General features: G+C 42.1%; 1 protein-coding gene across 1 annotated transcript in view; it reads right to left on the minus strand.

The window, feature by feature from the left end:
• spata20 (spermatogenesis associated 20) overlaps positions 1-12,402 on the minus strand; it is a 40,316-nt gene that overhangs the window by 22,180 nt on the left and 5,734 nt on the right. The window contains exons 11-13 of the mRNA XM_080516905.1: positions 11,512-11,704; positions 10,638-10,806; positions 5,215-5,423 (exon numbers count right to left, since the gene is read on the minus strand). Of these exons, the coding sequence (XP_080373031.1) occupies positions 5,215-5,423; positions 10,638-10,806; positions 11,512-11,704 (571 nt within the window). The remainder of the gene's footprint in view (positions 1-5,214; positions 5,424-10,637; positions 10,807-11,511; positions 11,705-12,402) is intronic.

Below are 12,402 nucleotides of genomic sequence, written 5' to 3' on the forward strand. Positions count from 1 at the left end.
AAGCGTGCCACTGTTTCCGAATTGAGGAAAAAAAATAAAAATAAACAAACAAACAAAAAAAAAACCCCACACAGCTGTGGCAGCTGGAACATTAAAACTGACAGTGTACCAAATAGAACCCTGAGATTGAAGTTTGATTGTGTTATCGCGGGGTTAAATGTTAGCATAAACACGCTAGTTCAAGCTAGTTTGCGGCAAGTCAACCCGCAGTGGATAATACGAAAAGGATCAGCATTGAAAGCAAGTGTGATAGATGGCATGTGTGCATACAGAGGCTATAGACATCTCACAAGTTAAAACTATATGTAACTGAAAAAAAATCAATCTTATTTTCTTTTTTATTTGGGAGGAGGGGTTTCTAGCATCTTTTTACATCTTTGACAGCTGCATTCATATGTACACTTTCTCTGGATTGCATAAGTAAGATAAAATGCTTTAGGATTCCCAATAACGGTCATGCAGACTAGCGTATAGAAATAGAACACTCAATTATATTGCTTATATGAAAAGGCACTATTCCTAAAAAGCAAGTAAAAACACAAATTATTACATTATGAAATTATACAAAATAGCATCCCTAAATGTGCCGCTGAAAACACAGCAGCCACAAAGGGAGCTCCATTTCAACGTGGTGAAATAGGCCTAATAACACATGCCCTTTATTACCAAAGAAACTATTTGGTTGAGTGGAGCTGAAAGGAGAGTGGGAATATAAATGCAAGTGGGCGAGCGAAGTTGTTAAAATAGATGGTCGCTGTCAGAGTAGCTCAGGAGCAAAAACAAAAAAGAAGCCGGCAACCCGATCCAAACTGGGAACTCGGGTCTGACAGATCAAAGGTAAATGTCTGCATGTCTACAAAGTGTCAGTTTCTTCGACCTGCCAGCAGCCATCAGTTAGAGGAATGGACTGGCAGCTGAAGAGAGGCTGCAGTGCACATCAAGGTCAGGCACATTTATATTTATATCCTATCAGTCCTTGAAGCAGAAAAAAAACCAAACTTCTTTATCTACAGAATTGTAACATTTGGCTACATAGAGAATGAAATATTAGTTTATTTGTGCAGACTGAAGAGTGAATCATTATGAAGAAACTCAGTTTAAAAGAACGCTCACTGATGTTAGTGACCTCTGTTATTTATGCGACTCATAAATGTATTTGAGTGCAAATACAGACACGCAATATTAATTAGCCGGGACAATTCAATGTCAGACGAATTATGTAAAGAACACTAATTGTCGCATAACAGTGCATTCATATTTGATGCAACGGAAGCAGAAAATAAATGAGCAAAGGTAAATGGTTTGCTAAAAGCAAAACCTTGAAACATCATCACATAAACAGGGCCTCATCCAGTAGTCCTCAAAGTGTGAGGTTGGCAAAACACAAAGTCTTGTGGAATCCTTTGAAACAGAAACATGAAGTTGAGCAATCAAGAATCAAAGCTGTATTAGTGGCTGAATGGAAAGATTCTGGACTAATTTCAGATGGTGGCCTGATCACATGGATTCTGTAGATGGTGGTAACAATGGATGGCTGAAGACATGGTGGCCAGGTCGCAAGCGTACGGCCGTGTGTGTGTGTGTGTGTGTGTGTGTGTGTGTGCACGCGTGTGAGAATAGGAAAATTACACATATTGTGTTAGTGAAACAGAATTACATTCTGAATAATTTTTTATTAAATTATATTTCTATTGAATCACTAAGACGAAACATTTCATACTCTGCTAATGTGACACAGGCTATTGTTAAGTTTTATAGTCATATTTTCATGTCTGGACTTGATTTAACCACGATTGTGCCTGTAGAGACTGTGTGTCTCTATTCACTTTTTCACTATTAATTTGTGTGTGCGATAAATAAATGAGGCATAGAAAATGTATGGACTTTTATGTTATATTATTTTGTTTGTGTGAGAGAGGGTGTTCCTCTGTAAGCCCGCATATGTATTTTGGGGGTCTTGGTCTCTGAATGGTTAGTCACCTCTGCTCTATGTGAAAAAGTCAATGAAGGCAGTATGAACTTAATATTCACTATTGGCATTGGGATCAACCAGCAAGATATTGAGCTCTGCCTCATAACAAAAACTGATTAAGAAACTTTGAAAAGGCTTTAAAGTATTGGTTTGGCCCCAAGAATTTCATCAAGTGATCTTTAAAACTTTAAAGACATGCAAGATCTCCATGCCCGATACCATTAAACACTTTCAGGTGTCTGGTTTAGTCCATAATTTCATTCATCAGTGCTGACTGGGCAGTGCAAAGGGGATTTACCTCTGATAACACAGCAATCACACACTGAATAAAAAACATTTGGGTACGGTAGATATTTCTGTAATTTTGGTCTCTCACACACACACACACACACACACACACACACACACACACACACACACACACACACACACACACACACACACACACACACACACACACACACACACACACACACACACACACACACACACACACAGTGTACCAACAACAAAATATAATTGAGTCTGACAGGGGTGTGATTAGTTTTGCAGTTACGTGTTGATGAACTGCAGTAAAAAAAAAAAAAAAAAGCAAATTAAAACTTTGACTTTATAATGGCAAAAGGTGAAAATAACAGTTCTCAAGGACAGGAGGTGATTGCATGAAGGAAACTTGGGGCAATCCATTGACGGTTGCTGACAGCCAGCACAAAAATAATAATCTCCGAGCGCCACGGGAGAATCAGAGCAGAGAATCAGAGTGCAATTAAAGGGTCAATATTTCTTACTGTGGAGCCTTGCTGGTTGACTGTGCAGTGGTGTAGTGGTTATCACATTCCAAATTAAACACAATTAGTTATTTTTGTCCACAAAATATTACTAAAGTACAAAGCCACTTTGTCTTGCATTTGGGTCACCGTGTATTCCCATTAACTTCCTTAAGCTTTTACCTCCAACAAAGTTAAGTGGAAGCAGATCTTGTGGGTCCAATGTCACGATGAACTACGTTATCGTGTCGGGCCAGGCGGGATAAGAGCTTATCGGTGTAAACTGTGTGAAACTGGTCTGAACGTGGCTCGCACAGGGCGCAACAACAGCTTTCATTCCCTGCAGAGTAATGTCCAAGTACGTTAGTTGACTGTGGTGCATTTAGAAGATTTCTTTTCCTTCTTTTAAATTACCAATATGCTACTTGATGGGTGGATGGATGGACGGATAGATGGATAGATACAGCCTGGATTTGTTACAGTACCTTAAAATCACATAATCACACCAATTTAAATGTTTAAAGATAACTTTGCTCAGAAAATTAAAAGATATGGAAATATATATATATACTAATTTATCCATTTTGTCTGTGGCCTTTTTATCATCAGCAGTTCATGGCTTGTGCATTTTGGATGGGACCCTCATACTGAAGCAGGAGGTGAAAGTCTGAGGGGAACAAAAAAAAAAATGTTGTACATAAAAAGAAAAACACGGACCTAATTTCCAAGCAAGGCCAGGCAGAAAGTAGATATCAGTCTAAATCTAAGTTGTGATGCTGGTCCAATATCTGGGAAGCAGATGGATTCACAGACACAATGGAGACATATTCAGCAGATCTGACGATAAAAGAAACCCAAGAATCAGAGCGTCAGTCTTTGAGTGATTTTCATGGCGGAAAGGTTTGAATGAGGGCGGGCTGCAGGCGCTCAGGCTCGACAGGAGAGGTCAATATTCTCCTGCTCCCCTCTTTTATTCTCAGCCCATTCATCTATCTACCCATCCACCGTGCCTGCTTCCTCTTGTACGGTTTTAAGTGTAGCACTGGAGTGAAACTGGCAGGTACTTTACAGCGGGAGATTCCATCTTGTTAAGCTCCCACCCGATACCAATCGATAAGGTGACGGGTTTCGGCGGATGACGGAGATGAATGAAGAAATGAATGAGTGATTACGTCTATCCATTAAGCTCATCGTTTGTTCAAATAGATAGCAGCAAATCCATCTGCGTCTCATCCAGGTCCCTAAGGTCAGTGTCCGTGTGTTGATATGAGCAAGCTGTCTGGAGTGTCTGCGGGCCTTCGCACCCTGTCCGACCGATCCATCCTCACCCTTGTCTGAGCCACAGAGGTTTGCTGCAGGAGGAACATTAATCCTTCACCCGTCCATCAATCCTCCCCAGCATCTCTAAAGCTCTGGGCACCACGGCCTCCAGCGGCAGCACCAGAATCAGTTGGTTCTTGATTTTTCCACAGTCAAATAGACCTCCAAATATGAAGCATGAGCTGAATACCCTGATCAGTAGTGTCGGCTGGCTGGAAAAAAACTAAAATCTTAGGAAGGGTCAAGGCAAGTTTCTGTACACACAAATGGTCGCAAGAGGATGGAGACCAGTGAACCAATGAGCCCTAAAGTTTGTTTGTAGGGCATCAGACTGACATTTGTCCAGTCATTCGATAAGGGATATCCAGAGAGGTGTTTTCAATTTTTAACTTTTTTAAAATTTTCTGACAAAATGTGATCATGACGCTGAGATGTATCGTCATACATCAACAAAGTCAACAACAATTAAACTGGTTTTTCAGGACTTTTTCGGTCTTATGCTCCCCTTGATAGGAACCCTTGACTTGTTAAGGGCATAATATTTATTCATGTTAAATAGGGATTCAAAGAGTATACAACCAAAAGTCAGGATGGAAAAGCACAATGGCATTTGATGGACCGTTTCGAAACTTTGCTGATGCCGTTACATAATAGAATCTAACTAAGTGAACATAATAAAAAAAAATAAAAAAAATGCATTGACTCTTTTCTCAAACTCAAGCTCTCAAACTGTTTAATATTGATAAAATCTATTAATCTATAGCGAGTATGGTTCAGCTGTAGGCCACCATTGCTTTTATTGTCCATCTATTTGAGAATGTGTGGAAGTACCACAGTTGTCATGTAAACGGACACTCATTATGCAACAAAAGGTTTTCCTTGAAAAGGTTGTTGTGCAACAAGGCCTTAGATTACAGTTCCTTGTCAAGGCCCAAGAGCATCCCTGGAATAAACGACTTAGAATTTCACTAAAATTATTTCCATGAGCTTAAATATGCACTGTCTTATGTTAACATTACTTGAAGTCAAGACTAACTTTTAAAACCATTTTAACTAATGGAATCATCTCATTTGAACACAAGTGTGTCTCTTAAAGTCCATACTGGGGATGAACGTCACTGGAGTGATGACCGCTCAACTTCATTCATCACCCACCCTCTTTCAGTTGCAGCAGCACGGTGCCGTCACTGGGATCACTGCAGAAGTAGCCTCCACCCTGATGGTCCCAGAAGAGCGCGTCCTGCCTGAGCTGCAGCTCCTCGGCCCACTGCAACCACTCGGACTGCAGCGTAGCCTCGTACAGGTCCAGCAAGCCGCACACGATGAAGGCGTAGTCGTCCAGGAAGCCGGAGATGGGCGGATATCTGCAGGGAGGGAAAAAAACGAAAAATCAGCGGTGGAAGAGCAAGAACGAGGACATTATTCATTAAGAATTTATTGAGAGATCAATGCGAGTAGCGCTGAAAGGAATTATCACAAGTGAACTAGTTCAGCTTCTTGTTTTTTCGCCCCCTTCTCAGCTTTTGTACCAAAATAAATAAATAAATAAACTAAAAATGCTTGTTTATGACGCTCAGGGAAGATCAAGACGGCTTCTGTCAAGACGGTATAGAAATCCATGCGGACTGACTTTAAAGATAGACTACAAAGAGATCGGAGCAGTTATTTGGGACAGTACAGGGCTACGTTCCAGTATACATAGCGGGCTGATATCATCTCTCCCTAAAGCATTTCCCCATGTGAAATTATTCATCTGCCTTCTCGGTGGTAAAAGCAAAGACTCATGTGTGCACACACATCAGCACACACAAGGTCTCTGGAGTTTCAAGCAAGGCAGGACAATAATTAGGGAGATCTGATTATAATTAGACTATCCCTCCTCCTTCTGGGATCATTTTTTTTTTACCTCGTTTTTCTCCTTCACTTTCTTCATTTTTCTCTCCACTTGCTCTTCTGTTTAACTTTGATGTCCATCTCCATCTTGTACATATCGACTCTACCCAACGGCATCAATTTAGCGACTCATTCTTTGCTGCCAACGTTAAACGCGAATGCTTGTTGAAGGCATACCGTCGGGCACTGTCGATAGCAAGTCATCAGAGTTTGCCCTTTACTTCAAAATCAGTTTCTTAAGTTCTGCTATATTCCACTTCAGGGGTTTTCTTATCTCCACCCTCCAATTCTCACAGCGCCACCCGGTCTGAGTGAGTGCATGAGGAAGGCCGGTGACAGGAGGCCAGATTGTGCCGTGTCAGGAGAGAGCCGATCGTTGGCGGTCAAGAGGTTGAAATCAGGAGGAGGCTTTACGAGACGAAGTGCATGGCTTCAAGAGGTCGGGAGTTTTTATCTGAACCTCTCTTCCCCAGACAGACCAATGGCCACATTCCTTAGCTAATGCCTTGAACAGACTGTACACTTTTAGCCATCAAAGAAGTTTAATGCAGGCTAATCTATGAAAAATAGATCATAAATGTTTGGCATCACATCATATTTGATTATGTGTTGTCAACAGCAAGGATAATACCCAAAATGAACAATTAGACAGACTGTCTAATCTTAAAAAAAAAACCCACCTATGTTATAATTACAGAAATTTACCTTTTTTCTGTGGCCCCGATTGCTGCAGTCTGGTATCATAGTACCCCTCTGCAATTGAAGTTAGGTGGTAAAAGAGAAGTTGCAATGAGGACATTCCACTTTGGGATAAAACTAAAAGTAAGCACTAAGAGCAGACTATGTAGGTGAAAGACAAATTTGTTTACAACAGACCTTTTAATTGCATTTTGTGTTAATATCTGCATGTTTCTTCTTTTGTTTCATTCCACATCAAAGGTCTTTTCAGCGGACCTCAGCAACCCCATTATTGAGGACAGGGTTGTTATTACTCATTATAGTGATGGCCAAAAGTACAAAGATAGCTGAGGACAGCCTGGCAGAAACTACAGATTCAAACTCGCAGGGAAATTATGGGGTAAATCTTGTAAAAACTTTGGTCATTAGTAGCCACGTTGCCTCTTTTTCTCGCATGGAGAATTTCCTTGCCAAGAGCTTCCCTTGAACCCTGCTCTCTAGTCCCCTCTGAGAATTTCATCTTCAGTCGCACGGTGGAGTGGCATTCGTCAGACGTGACACCCACCAGAGGGTTGACAGCAAGAGCCAGAACCTGAAGGGGACCTCAGTGACACTTAAATACCCCCCCCCCCCACCCCAAAAAAAAAAAATCCCTTTATAAAAGTTGATCCTCAACAGCCTTTTCCATTCACACCTTCGGCTGTGCTCGTTAAATGAGTCATTTCCCCGAAGGCGAAGATAAAACACCTTGTCAGTCTGGCGTATCGTTGCTCTCAGAGACACAGTTAGAATAATGGCTTCACAACGGCACCCCGATATACCTACCACATCCCTGAATAAGCTTTTGAGGGAGGCAGCCACTGACGCGATGTGGGTCACGTAAACACATCCAGGCCCATAATATTTTACAACAGCGGTGACCTTTATGTTTGAGATTAATTTAATATGCTCGCTCGTGCTGCAGAACATACCGTTAGAGCTGTGCAATTGCATACGAAATGACGTAGAATAATGTCACCAGAAAAAAAAAAAAAAAAAAAATGCCAGCAGAGGTGAACAGGAGAAAGAAGGATAGGGAACAAGGGGGGGAAACTATTAGGCATCCGGAAAGATTTCCCAGTTTGGCTCATTTATCAGACGACGTTGCCGTTTGTTTTTGTTTTTTTTTTCCATGGACACTGCACTCAGAATTCATCTGGTATACCCGTGCGTCTCATCTAATTGCTCTCTGTTCACTACTGCATGCAGTGACACCGGGTTTTTCTTATCTTCCACTTTTGAACACGGCATCTTTTTTTCCCTCCATTCATTTCAGAGCAACAGGATGTTTGTTGCGAGTTATTATTGTGCGGCAATACAGGTCATTCCTTTGAGTTACACAGCTGCAACTTGTTTTGCACTCACTTGTTGTGACTCGGTCCAGCATGAAACAGAAAACTTAATTGGGCCTTTTGATTCAACAAACATGTAGTCAAGAGTTGAACGTAGGATAATATGGATTTAACCAAAAACATGAATAAAAGTGAAAGTCTGTGTTTTTGCTTTGCTATTTAAGAAGAACGGAAGTGAAACTGGCAAATTACATCAAATTAAAAGCAGAGGCTGAAACCATACTTTTTTTTCCTCTGAGTGCGAGCATTTTTAAAGTGATATTTACCAAACTGTGAGCAGGGTCATTTTCATAAGGTTTCACTCTGCAAACAAATGGTCAGAGATGTAACAATTAAAATTAAATTACATTTAAAGTCAAGGAAACATCCAAACACTGCAATGAATCTGTAAAGCAACAACTTTGTCATGTTTTTGTGACAGAACACTCTAAGTTTAGAAAAACTGATGCCCTATGAAATGTAATAATCCATGATGAACACAGGCGACACCATTTACTTTTGTTTTCGTTGTATTGGCAACGCTGCAGTGTGGTGGTTGGTCCCGTTACGTCACGGTAAGATTGCTAACTTCGTTTTGACGTGTGGGCACAAAGATAGAATTCCCATCCCGTTCAGTGCTATCCTGAAAATCAACAAGAGTCAGCTGGAATAGGATTCAGCTTCCCACGACCCTGATGAGGAAAAGGCGATGTGATAATGGTAAGGAAGATGGATGGTTGAAGCTTAAGTGCTGAGAATCAAAGTAACAGTCCAGATGTAAAAAAAAAAAAAAAAAAGAAGAAAATTAATAAATTAAATTAATAAAAACAGAGAGACACTGACAAGAGGAGCATCCAGTCATTACGATTTGTCCGCACAATTAGAAGAAACATACAGTGGCATGCTACTGGGCTATCAAGACTTAAAAAAAGTCCTTCGTTTCATTTAAGAAATAGTTTATTAAGTTAAAAAAAAAAACCTGACTCCGTTTCGAGCTTTGTGGTAACAGCTTTGAGGAAAATCATTTTCTTTTCTTCTACCATTCGCAAAAAGCTACTTGACCAAGAAATGGACTTCAGAATTCCTCGACTATTGCAGAAGAGGCCAGGCTGCATATGGTCAAACACATCCACAAGACTTTATCACTACTCATCCACAAGAGACACTGTTCGGAGCACAGCAACTCTCAGGCCTTACCTCTTCTCTCTACAGACAGCAGTGAGACCCTCCATCATGGAATGCCAGGTAGAGGCTGGAGAAAAAATCTATGGCATCGGCTCCTCAACTCTTTCACTGCCTATTAACCCAGTTAGTCCCACCACCTACCATTCCTCCTGCTAAATTGGCCTGCAGCCCACATGTCCCTGGCACAACAGAGTGATTTCCCCATGCATGGAAGCTTAATCCAGGCTTGAGAAAAGCGCCTTGGTAAGCATCCCCAGGGCTGACACCACCCTCACTTGGACAATTATGAATGAGGAAAATGCCGTGGAACCAGGCCACAGTGTTCAGCTACAAGTGTGCATCGGTTCATGGGTGCGTTTTAAAAAATGTATGCCTTTTCATCATGCATGTTGTGGGGCCGCTGGCGTATTTTTTTCTGCTGATTCGGTGGCATCTCGCACTCGCTCTCTCACAGTAACTGGGGCACAGGGGCTGGCCAACAGAACGAGGACACCTGGAGAAGGGGTGTTGGTGTCTTGCAATCGACGTCAGTCAACTCAGCAAATTTCAATGATGTGTGACCTGGTTTTTTTTTTCGATTTTGGAATCCCCTTCTGGTTTTTTGTTTTTTTTGTGGCTAATTTAGAAATAGAAGTACAATGTTCTTAAGATCCCAACACAAGAATGATGAGATGGTTTGTTGCTCTGTTTAACAGCAGTCATTGAACATGCATCGTGCTGATGGGAAAGGTAAGCGAGCCAATACATTTAACAATCGATTGTACCTCCTCTGGCAGCAATACCCTGGAAAAAAAGAGCCTCTGGCAGCTATCGCACAGAGCTGCAGGAATCAGGAGGAGCTCTGGGGAAATACACATGCTTCCCATACACATGCTCCCTTTACGCCATATTCCTGGATGTTTGGTGTGAATAACTGAATTCCGGTTATCCATCCTCGCATTCATCCTCTATACTGGTTTATCCTGCAGTTGCTGGATCCTCGAGCTGATGCTGGATAACGATGGATGAGTTTATGTTAAGTTACAGCTCAGATTAGGTTCATCGACGAGGCATATTTCCTTTGTTTGATGTTGATGATAAATCACAAATTGCAGAAGCAGCTGAGGCCCCGTTTACACATTAAACGGAAAACCTCGGTTGCGTTTTGGGTGCCTGTTCGCAGGACAACAGTGTTTGGGGGCCACTGAAAATGGAACTTTTTGAAAATGGCTCCCAAGGTGCAACTTTTTGAAAAACACTTTGCTTCGGTCACTGTGTCACCTAAAGTGTCCAATATGTCTGGAAATATAAATAAATATTGCAAATACTAAACTAGGGACAAAACAAAACAGCTGAGAAGTGGAGAGACAAGATAGGCAATACTACTATGGAAAGTCGAGGAAGTTGCTGTGAGCCACACCCACTTGGAGCCACTCGCACTCCCACCGCTCAACATACGAAAAGCTCTCTTACATCTGTTCCACTTCCATGTGGTCTCCACGGTAACAAGATCGGAGGACGATCTGGCGATCTGGATCCCACAGGTGCTTCTTTAGGAATTTGGCAGCCTGCAGCGCTCTCTCCAGCAGGGCCTTGTCCTCCAGCACGGCCCCGACGCGAGCGTAGGCGGACAGCATGAGTCCTGAGAAAGTAGAATGAGCGATAAAATGGCTGTTACTCGCCAAAAACTATCACCCTGCTAGTGTAACCTTGCCAGACTTCTATATCCGCTCCGTCTTCCCGCTCCAACCCAAGTCTTTTAAGTTCCCACTGTTCTTGCTCCATCCTCGTCCCGTCCCCCCTTTCTACACCCCTCGCTTCCTCGCTCTATCTATCCCTGCACTCCTCTTTCATGTCGCGTATTAAAGCCCACCGAGCAGCACACGCCCTGGTCTTCAAAGTGCTGCGGCAGAGGACAGGTGATTAATGGAGAGGTTTCTTCATTAGAGAGGAGAAGGAGAGTCTCGCGTCTAATTGGAAAGTTCTCAGGATCGCAGAGCCTCATTACCTCGCTAACACATTCTGTCTTGAGACGTCAGCCCCGGGAGCGCTGGTGTTTGTGTGCCTGCGCGCTTCTTTTGCAATCAATCATGTCTGAGACAAAGCGCTGGACAACCAACGTGAGTGGGGGAGTCCAAATTGGCATCACGCTAATGCAACATGACAAGTGTCTATAAAAGCTCAATACTGCCACTAATAAATATGTGCATAAACATCTCATACTTACTTAACAACTTTATTTCACACAGGATATAAATATGTCTGCATATTTGCCTGACAGAGCTATGAATTGCTAACTTCTCAAAAATAAAAAAAAAACAGTAGTTTGAACTTGTTTGAACTTTACCGTTCCAGGACGCCAACATTTTGCTGTCCAGATGTGGGCGTGGCCGGTGCGTCCTCACTTCGGCCATCTTGTCCCTGGCCGAGGCCAGGAGCTCGTTGACTTTCTCCAGGCTGATGCCAAAGCGGGCAGCTGTTAGCTCCGCCGAATAGCGCACGATCAGCACATTCTGGCCCTGCAGCTCCCCGTGGGGATCCTGGCAACGTACGCGACAGAAAGGGTGGCTCGTGATGGCAATCAAGAAAAAAGTGACCTATCACAGTGCGCGACAGATGTCAAGGAAACCCCCTCATGGAAAACCTCCAAACAGCTGACAGTCCTGTCAGTGTGATGTGCAACAACTCATTCATTCTCAAACTGCAATTAAAGCAGGAGAAACAAAGGATTCATATAAGACAAGAGATTAGAGGTGTAAAAGTATGACATTTCTGATTCAAATTTTTTCCTCCCAAGGTTAATAAAAAGTATGGTAGCTATTGCATTTGTACTGGCACTTTTGCATTTTTGAAGTAGGTATTGCAGTTGTTGGATGGCTTACTCATTTGTATTGTGGCTTTTATGATATTCCTGTTGCTTTTGTACTGCGTTTTAAAATCTTATGAGGTGGTTTTGGCATTAGTGTTTTAGCTTTTGCAAGCGTATTGTGGTTTTTCAATCAGTATAACTTTTGCATCTTTGTGACTTTTTCTTTTACATTTGTACCACAGGTTGATTGTTTTTTTGCATCCCTAGTATGTCTTTTGCATTAATATGATAGCTTTCATAATTGTAAAGTTGCTGTAGTACCTATAGCCCACTGCTACAGCCACCTTGACTGGATAATAAATAACTGATGTGTTCGCCGTGCACACCTGCGCTGTCTGGAAGAATATGATGTCGGACTTCATGACTGAT

This window comes from Blennius ocellaris (assembly GCF_963422515.1).
Source record: "Blennius ocellaris genome assembly, chromosome: 21".
In the NCBI taxonomy this organism is placed as follows: domain Eukaryota; kingdom Metazoa; phylum Chordata; class Actinopteri; order Blenniiformes; family Blenniidae; genus Blennius; species Blennius ocellaris.